Source organism: Oncorhynchus mykiss, chromosome 5, assembly GCF_057628025.1.
Source record: "Oncorhynchus mykiss isolate SJ-2025 chromosome 5, ASM5762802v1, whole genome shotgun sequence".
NCBI classification, from domain to species: domain Eukaryota; kingdom Metazoa; phylum Chordata; class Actinopteri; order Salmoniformes; family Salmonidae; genus Oncorhynchus; species Oncorhynchus mykiss.
In genome coordinates this window covers 14437280-14464139 of record NC_143026.1, presented here as the reverse complement: position 1 = coordinate 14464139, position 26860 = coordinate 14437280, and the positions used below count along the sequence as shown (strand labels likewise).

At 40.6% G+C, this 26860-nt stretch overlaps 1 protein-coding gene across 4 annotated transcripts; it reads left to right on the top strand.

The window, feature by feature from the left end:
- Positions 1 to 3445: 3445 nt before the first annotated feature.
- On the top strand, positions 3446 to 26772 carry p2rx4a (purinergic receptor P2X, ligand-gated ion channel, 4a). 4 transcript variants are annotated; one of them, XR_016495865.1, is made up of 13 exons: positions 3446 to 4659; positions 4947 to 5094; positions 5513 to 5584; positions 16910 to 16982; positions 21666 to 21762; positions 21865 to 21945; positions 23381 to 23522; positions 23789 to 23886; positions 24540 to 24676; positions 24843 to 24936; positions 25076 to 25141; positions 25318 to 25413; positions 25558 to 26772. XR_016495865.1 is itself a non-coding variant. In XM_090233769.1 (12 exons), exons 1-12 carry the CDS (start codon positions 4517 to 4519, stop codon positions 25576 to 25578), a joined length of 1170 nt encoding a protein of 389 aa, XP_090089895.1. In that variant the 5' UTR covers positions 3446 to 4516; the 3' UTR covers positions 25579 to 26772. The 4 variants fall into 4 exon arrangements, 2 of the variants coding, with proteins under 2 accessions (XP_090089895.1, XP_021457451.1); XR_016495866.1 differs by lacking the exon at positions 16910 to 16982 and adding an exon at positions 13398 to 13470; XM_090233769.1 differs by lacking the exon at positions 23789 to 23886.
- Positions 26773 to 26860: the final 88 nt, after the last annotated feature.

Below are 26860 nucleotides of genomic sequence, written 5' to 3'. Positions count from 1 at the left end.
ACTGCTGTTTAACTTAACAGAAAAAATCTAAACTAGTGTTTATTCACAGAGCTGAGTTAGTATTGTAACTGACATGTAACGTTAGCTAATGTTTCATCCCCTCTCTACTGTTTCATCCCATCTCAACTGAGGTGAATGAATAAGCTACGCTAGCTAGTAGGTACCACAGCCAGATCAGCTCTAGCCTGTAGTTATCTGTCAGATAGTGATATGAGGTGGCTATTATTACTATCTAACAGCTGTTATTTGTATGGAAATGTTTTGTAGCCTTTATTTTGTCCCGTTTCAGAAGTAAATGAACTTGGCAAGCTTTCACGAATTGATGTAACGTTAGAGAGAGAGAGCTGGCCAAAAGTTGGCTAATGTTAGCTATTCTTTTTGCCTCAATCCAATCACACTCGACCTGAATCAAACGATGAAACCATTGATAGTCTTATAGTCTGACGTTTTTTCAGTGCAATGTGAGTTTTGTTAGTCAGTATGGCAATGTTACATTATTGATCTGTCAATAATAGCTAATTCCCTACATTTCACACTGACACAGTAATAAATTCCCGCCTTCACCTGTTGACTTTCAGTCTGACTCCCACCCCTGGTCCCAAACCCAATCGCAGTACCACAATGTTATTTGCAATGTGATGCAGCTCACTTGCCAACCATGGTTCTAGCAATTTTGCACCCTATAGGCAATATGCGCAAAAAAAGTACGAAATAGGTTAAATTACCAGAGATTCTCACATGGCCCTTATAGCCCAGTAATACAATATATCAGCCACTATACTAGATGTAGTTTGAAGAGAGTAGAGTTGGAGAGACTTGCACTTTCTCTTGAGCTATTTTTATAGCCTACCTTTTAGGAGTGGGAAGATTTTCAGACAGAGAAATATGGGTGATCAATATTTAGGCCTATTTCTGGGCAATGTAGTGAACTATAGCCTAATCATAGGCCTATTTAGGAAGTACATTTCCTTGGAAAGATAACTGCCCCGTGCTTCTCCGCCCATGCATAGGCTATAGTCTACTCTATTTAATTGAGACCACATTCGCACCTGATCTCGCAGGTATGGCTACTGAACTGGATGCAGCAAGAATGATGACAGCAATATTTGCTACATTTTGCATAGTCCTATAGGATATAGCCTACCCTTAAGGGGGGTGATTTGCATGCAGAGAAATAAATGGGTAATCAATATTTATTGAAAATGAAAAGGCACTATGCTCCCTCACCATACTAAGGGAAAGGGGGATACCTAGTCAGTTGTAAAACTGAATGCATTCAACTGAAATGTGTCTTCTGAATTTAACACAACCCTTCTGAATCAGTGGCCTAAACTATGTGCGCGTTGTGCCTTTTCCTTTTCAATGATTACATTTTTTGATTGCACTTTGACTCATGTTAGTGAGTTTCTTTATTATTTATTTAAAGACACTGTAGTAAACAACAGTCTATTGGTATTTAAGTTAATTTCATATTCAAGTTAACTGCCACTTGATTCTCCACCCATGTAGGCAGCCTACTCTATGTCAATGAGACCACACATGCTGTACTAGGCACACCTGAGCTCTCACGCTCAACTAGGAGAAGAAAGCTACTGAAGTTGAAGCAGCAAATTCTGAGTTTGTGAATAATGTGAAATGCAGCCCTCTAGTGCAGTCAGTACACAATACTATGCTCGTAATGTCAGATGGTGACAGGGGTCGCAGCAGGATCAGACAGCCAGGGAAGACCAGTCTACAGAGCTCATGTGAATTTTGCAGTAGGCCTATATTAACAATATCAGTGAATGATACAAAGTTCCATCTTGAATTGATGGGTATACCTATAGTAGCTACAGTACAGCAGTTTTAAAGCTACAGTCTGGGATCTGGGAATAATGGTCATTTCAATTATTGAACCATTGCTAATTATTTTTAAGGCCTCATTTTAGGAGGATCACAGGGGTCTCAGTAGGGTCAGGCAGTCAGGGAAGACCCGTCTGTGATGAAGGTGAGGTGAATTTTTGCAAATACACTGTATTCTCTCTGCAGCAAACACTGGACAAGCCAGATGCTATTTTAAGGCCTCCAAAGCTGATTTCCAAACTGTATCTATGGTTGATAGAGGCTTTTCCTGATGACACAAAACATGTAAAACAAAAATGTGAGGAAGACCTAGTAGAAGCTAATGATGATCAATGGACACTGATATGTTTGAATGTCCAGTGTCGTGACTGTCCACGAGAATCCAAATAGGTCAGATCAGATCTCCATCTCTTCTTTAACAAGCAGCCATGTTGTTGTCATTCCGCTAGGGACCTGTTTTAGCGTATTAAGTCTCTAGTCAATAACCGATGCAAAGTGTGTTTTTTTATTCTGTGTTCCCATTTAATTAGTTAGTAAATAAATCATTAAACCAATTTGTGTAGTACTGAATCATAAGTAAGACTTTGGTTTTTGCAGGTTATGATTAATAAGTTGACTGTTTATGAATGTGATAGGTAAAGACCTTTCAGGATTTAATTCGGGAGATGGTAACTCTAGAACCGCTTTCGTGGTGCCCTAGATCCTAATGAGTTAATTGTTACATTATTAATTTAATCGGGTAACAATTAAACATAGTTAGGTTATTAGATAAATAACAGTCTTCAAATTAATCTTAAAGTCAAGCCACGACACCAGTCATGTTCATATCATCTCAGAAATAAATCCCTGTAGTTTAAGGCCATCCATAGAATGTACTATATGTCAGTGAAACTGAATTACATGCACTCAGAAATGTAATTCCTCTGCTGGAGGTGTAAAACACAAAATGTGACATATTTGCATATGTTAATGTTCTTGTGAAGGCTGGCTGAATTCTGGCAAAGAGAATGTTCTTTAATCTCAGCATGTCTATAGATTATCCCTTCTCCCTGTTTCAGTTTACTTGGAAATGTTGATAGTGGAGACTGTTATCTGAAGAAACTGTGTAACCAATTATTTATAGCGGCTAAGAAATGCATTGCCATTAGTTGTAAGGTTGGTTTTCCTCCCACAATGTCAAGTTATTTATTACTAGATTTGATTTATTACAAGATTAAATGTATACCGGGCAACTTTCATAGGGTCTGGTTGCCTTATATGGAATAAGAAACTTGTATTGAAAACATGCCCTCATTGGGGGAGATACCTATGTAGGCAATCCCTAGAGGCTTGGCTGCTCATTCTTGGCCTTGGGGGTCTGCTGTCCTGTGGGTTGACAATCTGGCCTTGGCCTAACACACCCAAAACCAATATTGAATGTTTCACTAAGATCCTAAATCTGAGTGAGGTGCTACAGGGTGGTGGACCCCTAGGGACAGGATGGGGCGACCCAGCAATATTGTGTGCAATTAAAAATGGCTCTACAGTACTATTATGAGATTAATTATATTGAGAATTTGATGTTTCTTTGTGATAATGTATATTTTAGGTGTATGGGTTTTTTGTTTATTTTTTTGTTTCCAAACCTTTCCCTTGGGAATTAAAAACATTTAAGGTGTAAACTGGGAAGGAAATTGTGTTGGGAGAGAGTTGAGGTATTGACTAGACTGGTGGGGGTCGGGTGTGCAGGCAGCTCGAGCTGGCTGGTCGGTCTGGCTGAAATTTGATATAGATGTTGTCTCAATGAAGACATGCAAAGTTTTTTTTTTGTTCAAGAGGTATTCATTTGTTAGGCTATTGGTTAAAAGTGCAACACAGCAACACATATTATTGAATTACCTCTGATCTAGTTCAGTCTTATTAACCACTTAAACATATTTAATAACAATCTCCTACCTAGCTTGATGACTGTGGGCATTTTTGCTTACTTTTTGTTCTAAATGGAGATGGCATATTGGCCTGTGTAAACAGGCAGGAAATTAGCTTTAGATGGCCCCAAAAATTCGGTAGGAGGAACCCCCGCCAGGTTATGTGCCCCCCACTTCTGAAACCAAAGTGGCGCCCCTGCCTACCGCCACCAACAGTTTGGCAAAAGGTACCAAAGGTCGGACTTTTACCAGAGTATTAAAAAAACGAATGAACTCTCTGCTTGTACTGCTCTGTGAACTCATTTGGCATTTGCCATACTAGGTGGTAGGTCTAAATATGAAAAATTATGCGTCAGCTCAAAGTAGCTTGTTTCATTATTGGGAAATAAAAAAGGAACCGCTTCAATCTAAACGTGTGCGGAAGACAAGGAAATTACAGTGGGGTTAAAGTTCGGTTAGTGCTATCCGGGATCCTTGGGACTTCCCTACACTAAACCCTTACTTTAACCATAAACCCTTACCCTAACCACAACCTTTAGGCTACCTAAGCATAACCCTCAACCATTTTACATTTCAACTTCACTGGGGTTCGGGACGTCCCAAGGATCCCGGGTAGTACGGACCGTGAAAGTTGTTTAACTTGCCTGTTGTTTTTTCGAAAACCCGTGACATACAGGGAAGATATCCTTAAACCGGTCGGGCTATCTCGTTTTTTTAAGAGGATACAAAATAGCGTTTTTAATCCCTTTTTTTCGGAGGCAGCAAACATGATGAAAACGAGGGGATGTTGTGCGTCCATCTGTCAATGTTTTTTCGAATATTCAACACCGAAAATTCTTGTAATTAGGAGCTTCAAGGTTGGAACCCTCAACAGAATCACGCAGGCTTTAGTGATTGCATATGTGATCGGGTAAGTGTCGCATAAAGACCACATGACATTCTAACAATTTCATATTGACCTATGTTTACTAATCAAACAAAGTGGTTTCGTCAGTACCCATTCCTACACTGCCATCATAGCCACAATATGTTTTGGGCAATATTTCACTTATTTTCATATATTTTATATTTAAAAAATACAATGATATCTCTGTGATTCACCCCATGTTATACTTTTAAGCCCCATGGACCTGGGAATAAAAGTAAGCCCATAATGCATTGACCACCTCTTTGCATCCCCCTTGCACACCTATGCAGGTATGTCTGTGTGCTGAACAAAGGCTACCAGGACACGGATGCAGTCCTCAGCTCTGTCACGACCAAGGTGAAGGGCATCGCCCTGACCAACACTTCTGACCTGGGCCTGCGAATCTGGGATGTGGCAGACTATGTCATCCCACCACAGGTATCACCCATACGTATAGAAGATGAGGTATAGGCCTGATCTATTGCAATCACCACCACCAAATACGGGGACCCTTACTTCCCCCAGTCACCTGATGCCAGGCTGACTGACACCCATCATGGTGGGTGTGACCTCAACTTCACTGGCACAGTGGTGTTTTATGGTTCCTGCTTGTTTCACTTTAGCTTTGTGCACATTTGGGCTTTTGGGTCAGTTGGGGTGACCTTGTACAAAAATAAAATAGAAAATCCATTGGGAGTGGTATACCCCTGCTCAGACTAAAACATGGAATGTGTGTCAGAGATGAAACAACTGTGTCCTACTAACTTTATTTCAAGTAAAAGCCATGTGAATAGGCCAAACCCATTGAAGATTGTATGTTTGAGAGAAGTAATTTGAGTTTTTTGATTTGTGGCAGGAGGAGAACTCTTTCTTTGTGTTGACGAACCTGCTCATCACTCTGAACCAAACTCAGTCGCACTGTCCAGAGGTAAGACATTTTTTAAAATTGAACCTTTATTTAACTAGGCAAGTCAGTTAAGAACAAATTCTTATTTACAATGACGGCCTATCTAACATACTGAATATCCCATCCACCTGAAGATACGTTAATGTTAATGGAAAAGGCTCTACTTTATACATTTTGATCTAAAACTTCAATTTTATTACAACATCTAGGATAAGTTGTACAATGACTTTGGGGAAGTGAGAATGTCTGAGTGCTTGTGCCTGTGTGCAGACGGAATGGATATTTTCAAAGACAATGGCTGAAGCCTAAATGTATGTGTGTGACTTAGATAACTGAAGGACTCTATTTGGCTAACAGTATGCATTCCTAAATGATTTTATTGCAACTCACTATTGTTTTATTGTCTTGTAATAGAGCTCGACAGCTTGTAGTCCTAAATTATTATACATTTTTTTGCATTTTCTAACTCAGGTTTGTTGGCCGTTCCTTTTGGGGGAAATTAATGTGGAAAGAATGGGTTTTGGGATTAACAGAGAAAATAAGGTCTGAGGTTAACACAGGCTTAGTAGATCTTATATGTTTTGTTCTATGAGATAATATCAGTCAGTTAACATGACCTTCATGAATTTTGAAGCCTTTATGTGCTTTGTGCTTATTTTGATTCAACGCTTCAAAATAAGCACAAAAAGCGGTGTTAGTTGATTAAGATCATCTCATAGAACAAAACATATAAGATCTCCTAGCCTGTGTTTACCATAGACTTTATTTTCGGTGTCCTATCCCCAAATCCTACAAAAACCCATTCATTTCCCAATAGACTGGTTGGTTGTTTAGCAACTAAACCGACACGTGCACAGCTATGGGGCAAAACAGACAGGGTTGGCTTAGAATTTCGACAACATGTAAACTATATTTCATGTCCAAATGTTTATTGAAAACCTAAATAAATTTGTACAATGAGCACTTTTTGTCTCTCAAATACTTAATTACAGTTGTTGGTTAGCTAGCTAGCCAATTTTAGCCATATTAGCATAGACATGACGTCAGTCAAAATGCCTCAAAACAAGACATGGTATCAATAACAAGATACAATGAGCTGAAACGAGACACCTACTATTCCCCACATGGCAGCTTCTTGTCATTGTTGCTAGCTATGTGACCGTTCAGAATCATAACAATACACGCCTTCCGGGCCACATCGATGTGTGCCTTCATTGTCATGATGTTGGTCAGCCAATTCGTCTATATACTTTGGTCAACGAGCCATAGCGGAGTAAGCCTCCGTTTAGTGCCTACAAAAAGACACCATTACTAATGCTCTCTATTGGATGAAGTCCAACCCTCAAGTCATGTGCATGATAGAGAAGTTAAAGATGCGCTATAAGAATGTAGTTTCTAATTGACTTTGGGGATCTAGGATAAGTTGTCCAATGACTTTGGGGAAGTGAGAATGTCTGAGTGCTTGTGCCTGTGTGCACCCGGAATGGATATTTTCAAGGACAATGGCTAAAGCCAACATTTTTATGTGTGACTTGGATAACAGAAAGCCTCTATTTGGCTAACAGTATGCATTCCTAAGGTTTTCATAGCAGCTAGTCATTACTCAATATTGTTTTGTTGTCTTGTAATTTTGCTGGACAGCTTTTAGTCCTAGAAAATTTAATTTTTTTAAATTTTCATTTTCTACCTCTGGTTCGTTGGCCATTCTTATGGGAGAAATTAATGGGACAAGGTAGCATGTCCAGTTAACAGGTCAGGGTTCCATAGCCGTTGGCAGAACTGTTGAAACTGGAGCAGCAGCACAACCAGGTGGACTGGGCACAACCAGGAGTCATCAGGCCATGTATTCCTGATGCGGCTGGCTTCCGGGTTAAGCGAGCAGTGTGTCAAGAAGCAGTGCGGCTTGGCAGGGTCGTGTTTCGGAGGATGCATGGCTCTCGACTTTTGCCTCTCCCGAGTCTGTAGGGGAGTTGCAGCAATGGGACAAGACTGTAACTACCAATTGGATATCACGAAATTGGCGAGAAAAAGGGGAAAAAGCACAACAACAAAATATAAGGAAAGACTTAAAGGTCAAGACAGAGTCTGCGTCTCTCACATGCATCTCTCACATGGATAGGCAGACCATTCCATGAAAATGTAGCTATATAGGAGAAAGCCCTGCCTCCAGCTGTTTGTTTAGAAATTTGAGGGACAATAAGGAGGCTTGCGTCTTGTGACAGTAGTCTACCTTTAGGTATGTATGGCAGGACCAAATTGGAGAGATTGGTACTGTAGGCACAAGTCCATGTAATGCTTTGTAAGTTAACAGTAAAACCTTGAAATCAGCCCTAGCCTTAACAGGAAGCCAGTGTAGAGAGGCTAGCACTGGAGTAATATGATAATTTTTTGGGGTCCTAGTCAAGATTCTAGCAGCCGTGTTTAGCACTAACTGAAGTTTATTTAGTGCTTTATCTGGGTAACCAGACAGTAGAGCTTATGATTATAAAAAGAGAGAGGTCCAAAGTAACGCCAAGGTTCTTCACAGTTTTTTATCTGAGATGACTGTATAACCATCAAGATTCATTTTCAGATCCGACAGCAGATATTGTTGTTTTTTGGGACCTAGAAATAGCATCTCTGTTTTGACTGAGTTTAAAAGTAAAATATTTGCCGCCACCCACTTCTTTATGTCTGAAACACAGGCTTCCAGCGTAGGCAATTTTGGGGCTTCACCATGTTTCATCGAAATGTACAGATGTGTCCTCCGCATAGCAGTGAAAGTTGACATTGTGTTTCTGAATGACATCACCAAGAGGTAGAATATATTATAAAAACAATAGTGGTCCTATAACAGAACCTTAAGGAACACTGAAACTTACAGTCAAGTTGTCAGAGTACAAACCATCCACAGTGATGAACTGACATCTTTCCCGACAGATAAGATCTAAGGGTGGCTATTTGAAGAATCTCAAATATATGTTTTGATTTGTTTAATACTTTTTTTGGTTACTACATGAGTCCGTATGTGTTATTTTATAGTTTTTATGTCTTCACTATTATTCTACAATGTAGAAAATAGTAAAAATAAAGAAATTCCCTTGAATGAGTAGGTGTTCTAAAACTTTTGACCTGTAGTGTAGGTCCGGAGACATGTTGGACAAAACCCACTGAGTCGATGATGGCCAAGACGTGCGCCAACAGAAAGACTCATCAATCTCAGTTAAAGCACCATGTGAGCAAAGCAGCGCCTCTGTCTTGTTATGTGTAGAACATGTATCTGATGCTGTCTGGAACAAAAGAGTATAGCATGTCATACTATTTCTGTCCAGACAGCATCAGATTCATGGGCTAAATATACGGGAGGGGCGCTGTTTTACTCGCTCTGACGCTTTCTCCAGTAATATAGTTTCAGCAGAGAGGAAGAGGCGAAGTGAGAGGGCTCACTCGCACCAAAATCTGTCCTTTATAAGCTCAATGGGCTTCTATGGAAATAATATGCAGACCTAAGCTTGTCGCCAGCCTTCCCTCCTTTGGAACAAATGCCGGAGACATGAGCTTGTCATCATTATATACAGATCTCTGGTTTCAGCCTCTAGAAAAGAAAGTTGGCAGGTGCACAGTGCACTGTTAGGATGCTGGATTGCCCTGATGTAAAGTGATGTTTCACCAAACATATATATATATATAATTACTCTTGTCTAAGTAAAATCATTCAAAATACTTCACCAGGAAGCATGACTTAGCCACATAGTATTATTACCTTCTTTAAAAAAATAAATAGCTGTGGATAATTTCAAATCACAAGTGTGTTTAGGAATCCTCTATTTGGGGATTGCGCTGGGCAATAGGTCTAGCTGAATAGGTCTAGCTGATTTGAGTTGTGGCTGTCTGTGAAAAGCGTGTGAAGATAACGTGTCTTGAGCATAATTTAAAATATTGCATCAAGAAGAAGGGGAGGGGGTGTGGCGAAGACATGGTGAGTCTGCAGAATGCATTGCATATATCTTATTTCTGATTGTCTTAACTCACCACATACACCACACATTTTTTCTTCGCCTCACACAAGTCAACAAAGTCTGTTTTTTTACATCCATTGTGAATGATACTGTAGTTCCTCCGTATTTAATTAGTTTTTCCAACATCATATTTTGCTCTTTCACCAAGCCTCAGTTACTCAACAACCGCTTCCCAACAAGAAGCGATTCATTATAATTTACACACTGTGGCAGACCAGGGGGTTTGGTCAAAACGTTTACACAGATCAGACACGGACAGAGTAGGATTAGCCCGGTTTCAAGGGTGTTTATTTGAATAACAAACCAAAAGAAAAGAGTAGGTCTCCCATATGAGACCCTCTCCGGGATACCGTCTTCTGGGCTCCGGGTCTTGCTGTATCCTGTGGGGAACAAAAACTGAGCTCTCTACTTTTATCTCTCGTACCGTCCCCAACTATACGTGAGTAACCTTTCTTCCCCCAGTCCCTTCTCCCAGTCCCTTCTCCCGTGTGCTGCCCTTCTAGCAGCTTTGTGGGACTCGTCCAGCTGGTGAGAAATCAGCCCTTGATTACTCACAAACCACAATCAGCCTCAATTAGTCCTGGCCGGAGAGCCCGTCGAGACCTGGCACGTCCAGCAGAGTGAGCCATCGCCTCGTGATGTAGACTCCGTCTGTCACCAGGCCTCGACGAGTCTCCCTGGTGGCTGACCTGCTGTACTCCACCCCCCCCCCCTTAGCTCTGTCAGGGAGGGGGCTGTCATCAGTGCGACATATGTCTCCCTTCTCAATAGGGCATTTGCGTTTCCATGCTTCGCCGCTGACCTGTACAGTGTGTTTCCATGCTTCGCCGCTGACCTGTACAGTGCGTTTCCATGCTTCGCCGCTGACCTGTACAGTGTGTTTCCATGCTTCACCCCTGACCTGTACAGTGTGTTTCCATGCTTCGCCCCTGACCTGTACACAACAGAAAAGGAGAAGCGTTGAAGGGACAAGAACCACTTGGTGACCCGATCGTTTGTGCCCCAGACCCCTTGGTCTGTAACCAGGGTGACATGGGTACCTAGCAGGTAATACTGGAGGTTGTCTAGCACCCACTTCACCGGTAGACACTCTCAACAATAGAGTACTTTTTCTCTCTGAGTATCAGCTTTTGGCTTATGTACATGAGGGGGTGCTCTTCCACATCGTGCATCTGGGACAGAATGGCCCCTAGTCCCATGTCATATGCATCCGTCTGGACCAACATCGGCACCTGGAAATCAGGCGTTACGAGAATCGGATGGGAGCACAGCACTTCCTTCAGGTGCCTGAACGCCGCTTCTGTCTCGCCCGTCCATTTCACTGTTTTCGGGAGGCGGGCCCTGGTTAGATCGGTGAGGGGGGAAGCTATAGCCACAAAGTTGGGGATAAACCGGCTAGAGTATCCTGCCAGTCCCAGGAAGGACTTGACCTGTGTCTTGGTGCGTGGAACGGGCCAGTCAAGTACCACGTGAACCTTCCTCTCCTGGGGCTTGACGTTCCCCCATCCGATCAAATACCCAAGGTACTCCACCTCCTCCAACGCAACTTTGCATTTCTTGGGGTTCGCTGGCTTGCCTGAGCACTTCCCAACCTTGGCTGTGGATGATGAAATCATCCAAAATAGGCCGCTGCGTACTGCTGGTGGGGTCGAAGTACTTTGTCCATCAGGCGCTGAAATGTGGGCGGGGCTCTGTGGAGACCGAACGGGAGCACCCAGTACTGATATAATCCGTCCGGTGTCGACAACGCCGTCTTCTCCCCGGAGGAGGCTGCCAACGGTACCTGACAATATCCTTTGGTCAGGTCAAGAGTGCTGATGTACCAGGCCTTTCCCAATCGGTTGATGAGCTCATCCACCCTAGGCATGGGGTAGGCGTCGAACAAGCTGATTTTGTTCACACCCCGGAAATCATTACAGAAGCGCAGGCTACCGTCCGGTTTGGGCAACAACACGATGGGGCTGCACCATGCACTGTGGGACTCTTCAACGACCCCCATCTTCAGCATAGCCTCCACTTCCTGCTTCAGGACCTGGCACGTCCAGCAGAGGGAGCCATCGCCTCGTGATGTATACTCCGTCTGTCACCAGGCCTCGACGAGTCTCTCCCTGGTGGCTGACCTGCTGTACGCCACAACACGTATCCTCCACTGTAATTTTAGACAATTAACTTTTTGTTCCAGTTTTCGACACTACTATTGTCCATTCAGAACATTCGTCTTTACCAAATTTACTCAACACGCTGCTTAATTCGAACTCATCAACCACTTCCACCATCGACCCAAAACTAATGAGCTGCCTACGGGCTTTACTATAACACTCATGAGCTGCCTATGGACTTTACTATAACACTCATGAGCTGCCTACGGGCTTTACTATAACATTCATGAGCTGCCTATGGACTTTACTATAACACTCATGAGCTGCCTACGGGCTTTACTATAACATTCATGAGCTGCCTATGGACTTTACTATAACACTCATGAGCTGCCTATGGACTTTACTATAACACTCATGAGCTGCCTATGGACTTTACTATAACACTCATGAGCTGCCTACGGGCTTTACTATAACATTCATGAGCTGCCTATGGACTTTACTATAACACTCATGAGCTGCCTATGGACTTTACTATAACACTCATGAGCTGCCTATGGACTTTACTATAACACTCATGGGCTGCCTATGGACTTTACTATAACACTCATGAGCTGCCTATGGACTTTACTATAACACTCATGAGCTGCCTATGGACTTTACTATAACACTCATGAGCTGCCTATGGACTTTACTATAACACTCATGAGCTGCCTATGGACTTTACTATAACACTCATGAGCTGCCTATGGACTTTACTATAACACTCATGAGCTGCCTATGGACTTTACTATAACACTCATGAGCTGCCTATGGACTTTACTATAACACTCATGAGCTGCCTATGGACTTTACTATAACACTCATGAGCTGCCTATGGACTTTACTATAACACTCATGAGCTGCCTATGGACTTTACTATAACACTCATGAGCTGCCTATGGACTTTACTATAACACTCATGAGCTGCCTATGGACTTTACTATAACATTCATGAGCTGCCTATGGACTTTACTATAACACTCATGAGCTGCCTATGGACTTTACTATAACACTCATGAGCTGCCTATGGACTTTACTATAACACTCATGTAAAAAGTGTGTGCACACATAGGAGGTCCCGTGAAATGGAAACGGGCCCACCTTTGGAAATCAAATGCCCATCCAACTGATTTGGTTCTGACACCGGGTCTGGACATAAATAAAAACACCATAACAAGACATGGTATAAATAATAAGAGCTGAAACGAGCCACCTACGATTCCTCAGCTTCTTGTCATTGTTGTTTGCTATCTGACCGGTCAGAATCTATAGGTTTTGGCCAACGAGTAAGCCTCCATTTAGTGCCTACAAAAAGACACCATTACTAATGCTTTCTATTGGATGAAGTCCAGCCCTCGAGTCATGTGCATGATAGACAAGTTAAAGATACACTATAAAAATCTATTTGCAAGTGTTTTACGTCAAATTTTTCTTCGAAAATTGGCTGTATGATTTATATACATAAGCAATGTATTATTAGCTTTGTTGTCTCTCATTAAATCACACATCCTGTTTTAGGAAAACATGCTTTTGTTCTTGGGTCTAGGGAGGTGTACCCCTTTCTGTCCATTGAGGTCATTTCTGGACAACATTTTTAGGGGACCCGTTTTTGGTTCTCATAGAGGTTGAAGTTCTGTACTGTGTCTAAGATGTATTTTTAAGCTTTAAAAAATGACACTCATGCTGTCATGCGTTCAGGTCCCAAAAACTGGTTTTGACTGCACCTCAGACAGGGACTGCAAGGCTGGCTCACGTGATACCCGAGGCAATGGTAAGGATATTAAGATTTTGACATTGGGAAAATCGTCATTGATCTATATCTGAGTTATCATATATTATGATCTAATCCTTGTTCTACGTTGGAGATGTAGACTATAAGGCTTTCTGTAAAAGAAAAAGGACTTGTGTTGTCACTAGAGGGTAGCATTACATTTTAGTCATTTAGCAGACGCTCTTATCCAGAGCGACTTTACAGTAATGACTGCATACATGTTCATACTTTTTTCATACTGGTCCCGTGGGAATCGAACCCACAACCCTGGCATTGCAAGTGCCATGATCTACCAACTGAGCATTGCCATTCAATAATCATTACAGTACCATGTCATATGTTGAGATCTTGGTACTACAGTGCCTTCAGAAAGTATTCATACCCCTTGACTTATTCCACATTTTGTTGTGTTACAGCTTGAATTCAAAATGGATTAAATAAATAAAAAAATCACCCATCTACACACAATACCCCATAATGACAAAGTGAAAACATGTTTTAGTCGTTTTTGCAAATTTAGAGAAAATGAAATACAGAAATATCTAATTTACATAAGTATTCACACCCCTGAGTCAATAAATGTTAGAATCACCTTTGGCAGTGATTACAACTGTAAGTCTTCTTGGGTAAGTCTCTCTAAGAGCTTTGCACACATTCTTTAAGCTCTGTCGAGTTGGTTGTTGATCATTGCTCGACAGCCAGTTTCAAGTGTTGCCATACATTTTCAAGCTGATTTAAGTCAACACTGTAACTAGGCCATACATTCAATGTCTTGGTAAGCAACTCCAGTGTACATTTGGCCTTGTGTTTTAGGGCTATAACAAAACTGTGTACTGTTGGGGGTACTCAAGGACCAGGGTTGGGGAAACACTGTTTTAGATTATTGTCCTGGTGAAATTAATTTGTCTCCCAGTGTCTGTTAGAAAGCAGACAGAACCAGGTTTTCCTCTAGGATTTAGCCTGTGCTTAGTAAAACTCCCTAGTCCTTGCCCATGACAAGCATACCCATAACATGATGCAGCCACCACCATGCTTGAAAATATGAAGAGTGGTACTCATTTATGTGTTGTGTTAGATTTGCCCCAAACGTAATGCTTTCTTTTCAGAACATAAAGTTAATTTATTTGCCACATTTTTTTGCAGTTTTACTTTAGTGCCAATTTTCTTCTATCACAGCCATTAAACTCTGTAACTGTTAGGAAGGACGCCTGTATCTTTGTAGTGATTTGATGTATTGATACACCTCCCAAAGGGTAATTAATACCTTCACCATGCTCAAAGGGATATTCAATGTACGCTTTTTTTTACCGGCCAATAGGTGCCCTTCTTTGCTAGGCATTGGGAAACCTCCCTGATCTTTGTGGTTGAATCTGTGTTTGAAATTCACTGCTCGACTGAGGGACCTTACAATTATCTGTATGTGTGGGGTACCGAGATGAGGCAGTCATTCAAAAATCATTATTAAACACTATTATTGCATACAGAGTCCATGTAACTTATTATGTGACTTATTAAGCACATTTTTCTCTTGAACTTATTTAGACTTGCCATAACAAAGGGGTTGAATACTTTTTGACTCAATATATTTCAGCTTTTCATTTAAAATTACATTTCTAAAAACATAATTCCACTTTGCCATTATGGGGTATTGTGTGTAGGCCAGTGACACCAAATCTCAATTTAATATATTTAAAATTCGACGAGTCTCTCCCTGGTGGCTGACCTGCTGTACGCCACAACACGTATCCTCCACTGTAATTTTAGACAATTAACTTTTTGTTCCAGTTTTCGACACTACTATTGTCCATTCAGAACATTCGTCTTTACCAAATTTACTCAACACGCTGCTTAATTCGAACTCATCAACCACTTCCACCATCGACCCAAAACTAATGAGCTGCCTACGGGCTTTACTATAACACTCATGAGCTGCCTATGGACTTTACTATAACACTCATGAGCTGCCTACGGGCTTTACTATAACATTCATGAGCTGCCTATGGACTTTACTATAACACTCATGAGCTGCCTACGGGCTTTACTATAACATTCATGAGCTGCCTATGGACTTTACTATAACACTCATGAGCTGCCTATGGACTTTACTATAACACTCATGAGCTGCCTATGGACTTTACTATAACACTCATGAGCTGCCTACGGGCTTTACTATAACATTCATGAGCTGCCTATGGACTTTACTATAACACTCATGAGCTGCCTATGGACTTTACTATAACACTCATGAGCTGCCTATGGACTTTACTATAACACTCATGGGCTGCCTATGGACTTTACTATAACACTCATGAGCTGCCTATGGACTTTACTATAACACTCATGAGCTGCCTATGGACTTTACTATAACACTCATGAGCTGCCTATGGACTTTACTATAACACTCATGAGCTGCCTATGGACTTTACTATAACACTCATGAGCTGCCTATGGACTTTACTATAACACTCATGAGCTGCCTATGGACTTTACTATAACACTCATGAGCTGCCTATGGACTTTACTATAACACTCATGAGCTGCCTATGGACTTTACTATAACACTCATGAGCTGCCTATGGACTTTACTATAACACTCATGAGCTGCCTATGGACTTTACTATAACACTCATGAGCTGCCTATGGACTTTACTATAACACTCATGAGCTGCCTATGGACTTTACTATAACATTCATGAGCTGCCTATGGACTTTACTATAACACTCATGAGCTGCCTATGGACTTTACTATAACACTCATGAGCTGCCTATGGACTTTACTATAACACTCATGTAAAAAGTGTGTGCACACATAGGAGGTCCCGTGAAATGGAAACGGGCCCACCTTTGGAAATCAAATGCCCATCCAACTGATTTGGTTCTGACACCGGGTCTGGACATAAATAAAAACACCATAACAAGACATGGTATAAATAATAAGAGCTGAAACGAGCCACCTACGATTCCTCAGCTTCTTGTCATTGTTGTTTGCTATCTGACCGGTCAGAATCTATAGGTTTTGGCCAACGAGTAAGCCTCCATTTAGTGCCTACAAAAAGACACCATTACTAATGCTTTCTATTGGATGAAGTCCAGCCCTCGAGTCATGTGCATGATAGACAAGTTAAAGATACACTATAAAAATCTATTTGCAAGTGTTTTACGTCAAATTTTTCTTCGAAAATTGGCTGTATGATTTATATACATAAGCAATGTATTATTAGCTTTGTTGTCTCTCATTAAATCACACATCCTGTTTTAGGAAAACATGCTTTTGTTCTTGGGTCTAGGGAGGTGTACCCCTTTCTGTCCATTGAGGTCATTTCTGGACAACATTTTTAGGGGACCCGTTTTTGGTTCTCATAGAGGTTGAAGTTCTGTACTGTGTCTAAGATGTATTTTTAAGCTTTAAAAAATGACACTCATGCTGTCATGCGTTCAGGTCCCAAAAACTGGTTTTGACTGCACCTCAGACAGGGACTGCAAGGCTGGCTCACGTGATACCCGAGGCAATGGTAAGGATATTAAGATTTTGACATTGGGAAAATCGTCATTGATCTATATCTGAGTTATCATATATTATGATCTAATCCTTGTTCTACGTTGGAGATGTAGACTATAAGGCTTTCTGTAAAAGAAAAAGGACTTGTGTTGTCACTAGAGGGTAGCATTACATTTTAGTCATTTAGCAGACGCTCTTATCCAGAGCGACTTTACAGTAATGACTGCATACATGTTCATACTTTTTTCATACTGGTCCCGTGGGAATCGAACCCACAACCCTGGCATTGCAAGTGCCATGATCTACCAACTGAGCATTGCCATTCAATAATCATTACAGTACCATGTCATATGTTGAGATCTTGGTACTACAGTGCCTTCAGAAAGTATTCATACCCCTTGACTTATTCCACATTTTGTTGTGTTACAGCTTGAATTCAAAATGGATTAAATAAATAAAAAAATCACCCATCTACACACAATACCCCATAATGACAAAGTGAAAACATGTTTTAGTCGTTTTTGCAAATTTAGAGAAAATGAAATACAGAAATATCTAATTTACATAAGTATTCACACCCCTGAGTCAATAAATGTTAGAATCACCTTTGGCAGTGATTACAACTGTAAGTCTTCTTGGGTAAGTCTCTCTAAGAGCTTTGCACACATTCTTTAAGCTCTGTCGAGTTGGTTGTTGATCATTGCTCGACAGCCAGTTTCAAGTGTTGCCATACATTTTCAAGCTGATTTAAGTCAACACTGTAACTAGGCCATACATTCAATGTCTTGGTAAGCAACTCCAGTGTACATTTGGCCTTGTGTTTTAGGGCTATAACAAAACTGTGTACTGTTGGGGGTACTCAAGGACCAGGGTTGGGGAAACACTGTTTTAGATTATTGTCCTGGTGAAATTAATTTGTCTCCCAGTGTCTGTTAGAAAGCAGACAGAACCAGGTTTTCCTCTAGGATTTAGCCTGTGCTTAGTAAAACTCCCTAGTCCTTGCCCATGACAAGCATACCCATAACATGATGCAGCCACCACCATGCTTGAAAATATGAAGAGTGGTACTCATTTATGTGTTGTGTTAGATTTGCCCCAAACGTAATGCTTTCTTTTCAGAACATAAAGTTAATTTATTTGCCACATTTTTTTGCAGTTTTACTTTAGTGCCAATTTTCTTCTATCACAGCCATTAAACTCTGTAACTGTTAGGAAGGACGCCTGTATCTTTGTAGTGATTTGATGTATTGATACACCTCCCAAAGGGTAATTAATACCTTCACCATGCTCAAAGGGATATTCAATGTACGCTTTTTTTTACCGGCCAATAGGTGCCCTTCTTTGCTAGGCATTGGGAAACCTCCCTGATCTTTGTGGTTGAATCTGTGTTTGAAATTCACTGCTCGACTGAGGGACCTTACAATTATCTGTATGTGTGGGGTACCGAGATGAGGCAGTCATTCAAAAATCATTATTAAACACTATTATTGCATACAGAGTCCATGTAACTTATTATGTGACTTATTAAGCACATTTTTCTCTTGAACTTATTTAGACTTGCCATAACAAAGGGGTTGAATACTTTTTGACTCAATATATTTCAGCTTTTCATTTAAAATTACATTTCTAAAAACATAATTCCACTTTGCCATTATGGGGTATTGTGTGTAGGCCAGTGACACCAAATCTCAATTTAATATATTTAAAATTCAGTCTGTAACACAACAAAATGTGGAAAAAGTAAAGGGGTGTGAAACCTTCTGAAGGCACTGTATGGTTCTATCTGCATTTTTTTTTTAAACAATTTTGGGGGGACATAGCCTTGTTCTGTTCAATGTTCTCTACCTACAGTTGAAGTCGGAAGTTTATATACACTTAGGTTGGAGTCATTAAAACTAGTTTTTCAACCACTCCACAAATTTCTTGTTAACAAACTAAAGTTTGGCAAGTTGGTTAGGACATCTACTTTGTGCATGACACAATTAATTTTTCCAACATTTGTTACCAGACAGATTATTTCACTTATAATTCACTGTATCACAATTCCAGTGGGTCAGAAGTTTACATACACTAAGTTGACTGTGCCTTTAAAAAGCTTGGAAAATTCCAGAAAATTCCATACACCTGGAAGTATTTCAAGGCCTACCTTCAAACATATGTGGATATATTGAAGCAACATCTCAAGACATCAGTCAGGAAGTTAAAGCTTGGTCGCAAATGGGTCTTCCAAATGGACAATGACCCCAAGCATACTTCCAAAGGCAAAATGGCCTAAGGAAAACAAAGTCAAGGTATTGGAGTGACCTTCACAAAGCCCTGACCTCAATCCCATAGAAAATGTGTGGGTAGAACTGAAAAAGCGTGTGCAAGCAAGGAGGCCTACAAACCTGACTCAAATGAAACACACTACCATGCTCTTGTTAAAGCTTTTAGAATTGATTTAGAGCGAGGTATTGTGTTTCATTTGAAAACAGCATTACATTTTGTAAAAGCAGAATATTTCAGGTCATCCCACCCACCTGTCAGGAGAAATGGGCCAAAATTCACCCAACTTACTGTGGGAAGCTTGTGGAAGGCTACCCGAAACGCTTGTCCCAAGTTAAACAATTTAAAGGCTATGCTACCAAACACTAATTGAGTGTATGTAAACTTCTGACCCACTGGGAATGTGATGAAAGAAATAAAAGCTGAAATAAATAATTCTCTCTACTATTATTCTGACATTTCACATTCTTGAAATAAAGTGGTGATCCTAACTGACTAAGACAGGGATTTTTTGCTAGAAATTGTGAAAAACTGTGTTTAAAAGTATTTGGCTAAGGTGTATGTAAACTTCCGAATTCAACTATATATAGTACTCTAAATACCCCAAATCAGGTTACAGTGCCTTGCGAAAGTATTCGCCCCCTGGAACTTTGCGACCTTTTGCCACATTTCAGGCTTCAAACATAAAGATATAAAACTGTATATTTTTGTGAAGAATCAACAACAAGTGGGACACAATCATGAAGTGGAACGACATTTATTGGATATTTCAAACTTTTTTAACAAATCAAAAACTGAAAAATTGGGCGTGCAAAATTATTCAGCCCCTTTACTTTCAGTGCAGCAAACTCTCTCCAGAAGTTCAGTGAGGATCTCTGAATGATCCAATGTTGACCTAAATGACTAATGATGATAAATACAATCCACCTGTGTGTAATCAAGTCTCCGTATAAATGCACCTGCACTGTGATAGTCTCAGAGGTCCGTTAAAAGCGCAGAGAGCATCATGAAGAACAAGGAACACACCAGGCAGGTCCGAGATACTGTTGTGAAGAAGTTTAAAGCCGGATTTGGATACAAAAATATTTCCCAAGCTTTAAACATCCCAAGGAGCACTGTGCAAGCGATAATATTGAAATGGAAGGAGTATCAGACCACTGCAAATCTACCAAGACCTGGCCGTCCCTCTAAACTTTCAGCTCATACAAGGAGAAGACTGATCAGAGATGCAGCCAAGAGGCCCATGATCACTCTGGATGAACTGCAGAGATCTACAGCTGAGGTGGGAGACTCTGTCCATAGGACAACAATCAGTCGTATATTGCACAAATCTGGCCTTTATGGAAGAGTGGCAAGAAGAAAGCCATTTCTTAAAGATATCCATAAAAAGTGTTGTTTAAAGTTTGCCACAAGCCACCTGGGAGACACACCAAACATGTGGAAGAAGGTGCTCTGGTCAGATTAAACCAAAATTGAACTTTTTGGCAAAACGTTATGTTTGGTGTAAAAGCAACACACCATCCCCACTGTCAAACATGGTGGTGGCAGCATCATGGTTTGGGCCTGCTTTTCTTCAGCAGGGACAGGGAAGATGGTTAAAATTGATGGGAAGATGGATGGAGCCAAATACAGGACCATTCTGGAAGAAAACCTGATGGAGTCTGCAAAAGACCTGAGACTGGGACGGAGATTTGTCTTCCAACAAGACAATGATCCAAAACATAAAGCAAAATCTACAATGGAATGGTTCAAAAATAAACATATCCAGGTGTTAGAATGACCAAGTCAAAGTCCAGACCTGAATCCAATCGAGAATCTGTGGAAAGAACTGAAAACTGCTGTTCACAAATGCTCTCCATCCAACCTCACTGAGCTCGAGCTGTTTTGCAAGGAGGAATGGGAAAAAATGTCAGGCTCTCGATGTGCAAAACTGATAGAGACATACCCCAAGCGACTTACAGCTGGAATCGCAGCAAAAGGTGGCGCTACAAAGTATTAACTTAAGGGGGCTGAATAATTTTGCACGCCCAATTTTTCAGTTTTTGATTTGTTAAAAAAGTTTGAAATATCCAATAAATGTCATTCCACTTCATGATTGTGTCCCACTTGTTGTTAATTCTTCACAAAAAAATACAGTTTTATATCTTTATGTTTGAAGCCTGAAATGTGGCAAAAGGTCTCAAAGTTCAAGGGGGCCGAATACTTTCGCAAGGCACTGTAAGTTCAAAATAATACATTATACAAATTGCTGACAACATTGGAAATGTAAAGCCAATTATCTCAGTCATATTTTTGCAGATAGAACCTTATAGTCCCAAGCTCTCAATGTGTTAATTAGATTTAAAGACAGTCTACCACTTACTTGTAGAATGAGAGCCACATTATTGTTTTTCCACTGACGTTCTCCTTTAAAGTGACTGTCTCCCCTCAGGTGTTCAGACTGGGAAATGTGTGAAGTACTCAGCTGTGGATAAGACATGTGAGGTTCTGGCTTGGTGCCCGCTGGAGTTAGATAAGGAACCTCCCAAGTAAGAACTATTGAGTACCAAGGTGGAAAAGGTTGTATTTGCTTTCATTTTACATAATCCATATAGAATGTTTTAATAATTTCACAATATAATTTTCTTTAGTCCTCCAATGTTGGCAGATGCAGAGAACTTCACAGTGCTTATAAAGAACAGCATCCGGTACCCCAAATTCAACTTCAATAAGTAAGTCAAGGTTTTACATTTCTGTGACTTGATAAATATGTTACGAGCTAAATTCCATTTAAGATTTGGGTCACATTTTATTTGCATATTCTGGATAATTAACTGCTTGCTAAGGTTATGGTTAGGTTTAGAATAAGTGTGAGGGTTAAAGTTAGGATAAGGGTTAAGTTTAGGGTTAGGATAAGTGTGAGGGTTAAAGTTAGGATAAGGGTTAAGTTTAGGTTTAGAATAAGTGTGAGGGTTAAAGTTAGGATAAGGGTTAAGTTTAGGGTTAGGCTAAGTAGATGCACTACATGACCAAAAGTATGTGGACACCTGCTCGTCAAACATCTCATTCCAAAATCCTGTGCATGAATATGGAGTTGGTCCCCCAATCATTCCAATTCATCCCAAAGGTTTTCAATGGGGTTGAGGCCAGGGCTCTGTGCAGGCCAGTCAAGTTCTTCCACACCAATCTCGACAAATTTCTGTATGTACCTTGCTGTGTGCATGCTGAAACAGGAAAGGGCCTTCCCCGAACTGTTGCCACAAAGTAGGAACACAGAATCGTCAAGAATGTCATTGTATGCTGTAGCGATGAGATTTCCCTTCACTGGAGCTAAGGGACCTAGCCCGAACCATGAAAAAAAAACACAAAAAAAAAAAACAGACCATCATTCCTCCTCCACCCAACTGTACAGTTACCATTATGCATTGGGGCAGATAGCGTTCTCCTGGCATCCGCCACACCCAGATTCGTCTGTCAGACTGACAGATGGTGAAGCGTGATTCATCACTCCAGAAAACATGCTTCCACTGCGCCAGAGTCCAATGGTGCTTGTGTGCGGCTGTTCGGCCATGGAAGCCCATTTCATGAATCTCCCTACGAACAGTACTTCCTGACGCAGTTTGGTAGAGACTGTTGCAATCGAGGACAGACGATTTTAACGCGCTGCGTGCTCCAGCACTCGGCAGTCCCGTTCTGTGTGCTTGTGTGGCCTACCACTTCACGGCTGAGTCCTTGTTGCTCCTAGACATTTCCACTTCACAATAACAGCACTTACAGCTCTAGCAGGGCAGAAATCTGCCCAACTGACTTGTCGGAAAGGTGTCATCCTATGACTGTGCCACATTGAAAGTCACTGAGCTCTTCAGTAAGGCAATTCTACTGCCAACAGAGATTGTATGGCTGTGCGCTCGATTTTATACGCCTGTCATAAACGGGTGTGGCTGAAATAGCCGAATCCACTAATTTGAAGGGGTGTGCACATACTTCTGTATATATAGTGTAGTTGAAATGTTACTGATAGTCCATCTGTAGATCCTCTACAGACTATCCAAATAAAGCAATACCAAGATTTGTTGCATTGGGCCATCCAGTAATAAACCATGTGGAATTGCAGTCAGAACAACTGCATGTAACACTATAACTATGATATTTTTGTCTGTTATACAGAAGGAATATCTTACCCTATGTCAACAAGACCTACTTGGAACAATGTGTATTCAATCGCATCACTGACCCAGACTGCCCGATCTTCAGACTCAAAGACATGGTCACAGAGGCCAATGAGGACTTTCAGACCATGGCTGTCCATGTAAGTGCCTGCTTCTTTTTAAAAACTCCCAAGTTATTTAACATTTGGTAAAATGGGGATATACACTGAGTAGACAAAACATTAAGAACATTGTTACTTAATGTCTTTCAGCCTAAAAAACGGCTTCCCATAACATGTACGATGCAAGTGTTTGCTTACATCCACACCTGTCAGGTCATACGTAGATTTAGACCCTGATATGTCATGACCGTATTCTCTTGATGGGATGAGGGTTAACCACAACTTTGACAAATATTGTTCACCAGAATATTTTTCTGCAAACTACCCTAAAGGCATGGTCTACACTGTACAAAACATCAAGAACACCTGCTCTTTCCATGACAGACTGACCAGGTGAATCCAGGTGAAAGCTATGATCCCTTATTGATGTCACTTGTTAAATCCACTTCAATCAGTGTAGATGAAGAGGAGGAGAAAGGTTAAAGAAGGATTTTTAAGCCTTGAGACAATTGATAGATGGATTGTGTATGTGTACCATTAATATGATGAATGGGCAAGACAAAATATTGAAGTGCCTTTGAATGGGGTTTGGTAGTAGATGCCAGGCACGACCGTTTCTGTCAACAACTGCAGCGCTGCTGGGTTTTTCACACTCAACAGTTTCCCGTGTGTGTCAAGAATGGTACAACACCCAAAGGACATCCAGCCAACTTGACACAACTGTGGGAAGCATTGGAGTCAACATGGGCCAACATCCCTGCGCAATGCTTTCCGCATGCTTTTTGTAGAGTCCTTGCACCGACGAATTGAGACTGTGTTGAGGGAAAAAAGGGGGGGGGGGGGGGGGGGGGGTTGCAAATCAGTATTAGGAAGGTGTACCTACTGTTTGGTATACTCAGTGTATATTAGTAAAAATGTCATGATATATCTTATGGCATTTTGATGCATGTGGAGTTATCTAACATGCATAATAGCATCTTATGTCTCAGCTGGTTTTCATTTGTAAAATCCATGTAAACTGTATACTCCTTATCTACATTGATTGTCTTTGTCTAGGGTGGGGTTATGGGTGTCCAGATCCGTTGGGAATGTGATCTGGACATGCCAAGCAGCTGGTGTGTGCCTAGGTACACCTTCCGTCGCCTGGACAACAAGGACCCAGTGAACAATGTGGCGCCTGGATACAACTTCAGGTATAGGGGTTGAACTTTAGTTTTTAGACTACAACCACATCGATAGATTTATCAGATTTATCTCTGACCCCAAATTATTACAACCATAGGTAGTGTAAATATTGATGTCCATTTGTTTTTTAAGACGATTTTTGGCAACACTCTGTGTGCCTTTCTTTTCCCACAGATTTGCCAAATATTACAAAAATGGTAACAATGAAGAGACAAGGACATTAATCAAAGGATTCGGAATACGTTTTGATGTCATGGTTTTTGGTCAGGTGAGCTTTCATAGAAACAATCTAAGCCATTTTTAACTTTGATATTATTATTTTAATGTCATAAAATAATGAATGAAATGGTGTTATAGTTATAAAATCCTGGTATTCTAGTTAAACTGGTTAAATGTCTCTGCTTCAGGCTGGAAAATTTAACATAGTGCCAACACTGCTGAATGTTGGTGCTGGTCTTGCCCTCCTTGGCTTGGTAAATATAGTACTTCTATCACATGCTGTATGTGTTGTCGTTATGGCAACAGTATACATATGTTAAATGGGTAAAATGTTACCCTTTATAAAGGGTTTATAGATGGTATCACTAGAACATGGTCCGTTGCATACGATTGTTTATTTATATTAATTGCAAGTTTATACTCTTTGAAGGTGACTGTTGTTTGTGATTGGATTGTGCTGACATGCATGACGAAAAAAAACATATATAACGAAGAGAAATACTCTTATGTTGATGACTTTCAATTGGTGAGTAATAGTTTTTCTAATTTAAGAATGACCTGTTCAATACTGTTAATTGTACCTGTTCAGCCCTTTTGGCCAAAATTCATCATACTTGATTATAGTCCTGTTTTTTCAATCCCCTTATAATAGACATTTTCTGTTTTTAAGCTTTCAAATGAAACACCATAAAGCCACAACAAATCATGTTGAGCAGAAACAACTGTGTAGACAGCACATCAAGATGGAAATGTGAAACTGCATTTTTCTGGATGGATTCCAGCACTCTTTTCATGATCCACATACTACAGTCTTCCACAGGCTTGCAACTCGCTAACGATCCTGAAAATGTATTGTTTCGGCAAACCATTCAGAGCTGTAGGGACGGAACATTTGGTGTGGCATTCTATTTTATTAAATCAACTCTGATTGGAGCCGAGAATCATCACATTCACTCATTAACTAGGTCTCCATCCAACCCTTTTATGCATAATAATTACATGTTGGATAAAAAACATAATGACAGGCCTAATGGTAACGGAAAATGTTTTTGTAAATGTTCCAAATGTTGCCAAAACAAAATACGCTAGACAAAGTGGGATATTTTTGTGTCTGTAAAATCAATTATACGAGAAACATCTGTGAAAACGCCTTTATGCTCAAATATTGATATAATAACCATCATAGAAAAGTAAACTTGAAGTCACACGATTGATTACATGTTGTGTGGCCCTCTCACTACGACTCATTGGGAAAGCATGCAATTTATTAGGCTACAGATGAAATAAGTTACGATGAACTTCACAGGGAGGTGAAAGTGCACGGTGATGAACTTGATGCTTCTTTCCAATAAATATTGAGGGTCTTATTCTGGTGACATGATCATCGATGCTTGGCTGCCATTTTGACAAATATATATTTTTTGTTCTTTTGTTCATAATAATGTTATCATGTAGGCTAAATGTGAGCTCTAGCCAACAGCGTGCATATGGTGGACACACTCTCTATATAAGGCCAAAATGTTTGTGAGAAAACCATCAGTAGAGTTGAAAATGTGATGGAAACCCATTTAACTTATTTTTTTAATTCGGTACATGGAAATATATCCACAGAAGGTATTGTGTGTTCTCCGTCATCACACACAGCCTTTCATCTGCAACAAGTCAATTTGATGAAAACACCTCTGGTGGGAAAATGCGCATATTGTTTTTGTGGATTTTTCAATATTCGTATGAAAATCTGTCGCCAATTGGATGGAAACCTAGCTAATGAGAACATTTTCACTGCTTGCTGTGAAGGCCCAGGGCAAATAACAATCCTCTTTATTTGAGGACATTCAGGTGCACCTGTGTTGTACTTTAATAAACATTGTACATTTTTCTATAACTCTTGTTTCTGCCTTGGTGTAGCCTATAGTATTATTTCAGTCATTGAGTGGTTGTGTTATACAGTGCCTTCGGAAAGTATTCAGACC